At 41.0% G+C, this 1,126-nt stretch overlaps 1 protein-coding gene across 1 annotated transcript; it reads left to right on the forward strand.

Annotated features, from left to right (window-relative positions):
- Nucleotides 1-110: 110 nt before the first annotated feature.
- On the forward strand, nt 111-353 carry SARC_16870 (hypothetical protein; the record flags this gene model as incomplete). Its single annotated transcript, XM_014289027.1, has 1 exon — nt 111-353. A coding segment is annotated over one exon (243 nt), but the record flags the coding sequence as incomplete, so codon positions are not given.
- Nucleotides 354-1,126: the final 773 nt, after the last annotated feature.

A 1,126-nucleotide genomic window follows, 5' to 3' on the forward strand; every position in this document is an offset into this window, starting at 1 on the left:
CACACACACACACACACACACACACATATATATATATATATATATATCAATCCCCAATACACATATATATCAATCCCAACCCACTCCTTTCACACAACTAGGTGGTAGAGATGGTCATAAAGAAGTTCGCCATCACCACCAACCAAGACTTGTACTCGCTTCACGAGGTTGACGCAGAAGGCGTGGACAAGGCTATAGCTGACACAGACTGTCTGGTAGACGTTATGATACAATGGGGAGTGCAGCTGTACCCCCACCGCAGTTTGAAGCTTGATTTTAATACCAAGAAGTGTGGCAAAGGTCAGAGACAGAGTGGGGTGACTTGTAGAGAGGCTGCCGCGGCCATTGATGAGGTCAATTGTAGGTGCCGGGGGTGACATATGTTGTATTGAGCAAATGTTAATCTATGCTATTGATGGTGTGTATTTATTGTATCAAGCATATGTTAATCTATGCTAGTGATGGTGTATATATGTTGTATCAAGCATATGTTAATCTATGCTAGTGATGGTGTATATATATTGTATTTGTTAATCTATGCTAGTGATGGCGTACATATACTGCGTTTAGCATGTACTAACTAATTGCTAGCTGTGGTGTATTCAATTGTAGGTGCTAGTGATGGTGTATATATATTGTATTAAGCATATGTTAACCTACGCTAGTGATGGTGCTAACTAAGTGCTAGTGATGGTATGTATATATCGTACCATGCATATAACACTCATTGCTTATTCTGTTGGCCGTTGTCTCCAAGTGCTATGTTTGGTTCGGTCACTCGTTGCATAGCCGCGTCATCCACTTCACTGTCTTGTCCTCGGCTAATCACATGACACTCACTCTCTCATTCTAATAAAACATGACACTCACTCTCTCATTCTAATTACATGACACTCACTCTCTCATTCTAATCACATGACACTCACTCTCTCATTCTATTCACATGACACTCACTCTCTCATTCTACTCACATCACACACACACTCATTCTAATCACATCACGCACACATACTTATTCTAAGCACATGACACTCACTCTCGCATTCTTATCACATGACACTCACTCTCGACCATTACCTGGTACGTTCGTATTGGGTACAACCTTCTTACTCGGCTGTATGAATTT

The sequence above is a fragment of the Sphaeroforma arctica genome, assembly GCF_001186125.1.
Source record: "Sphaeroforma arctica JP610 unplaced genomic scaffold supercont1.9104, whole genome shotgun sequence".
NCBI lineage: Eukaryota > Ichthyosporea > Ichthyophonida > Sphaeroforma > Sphaeroforma arctica.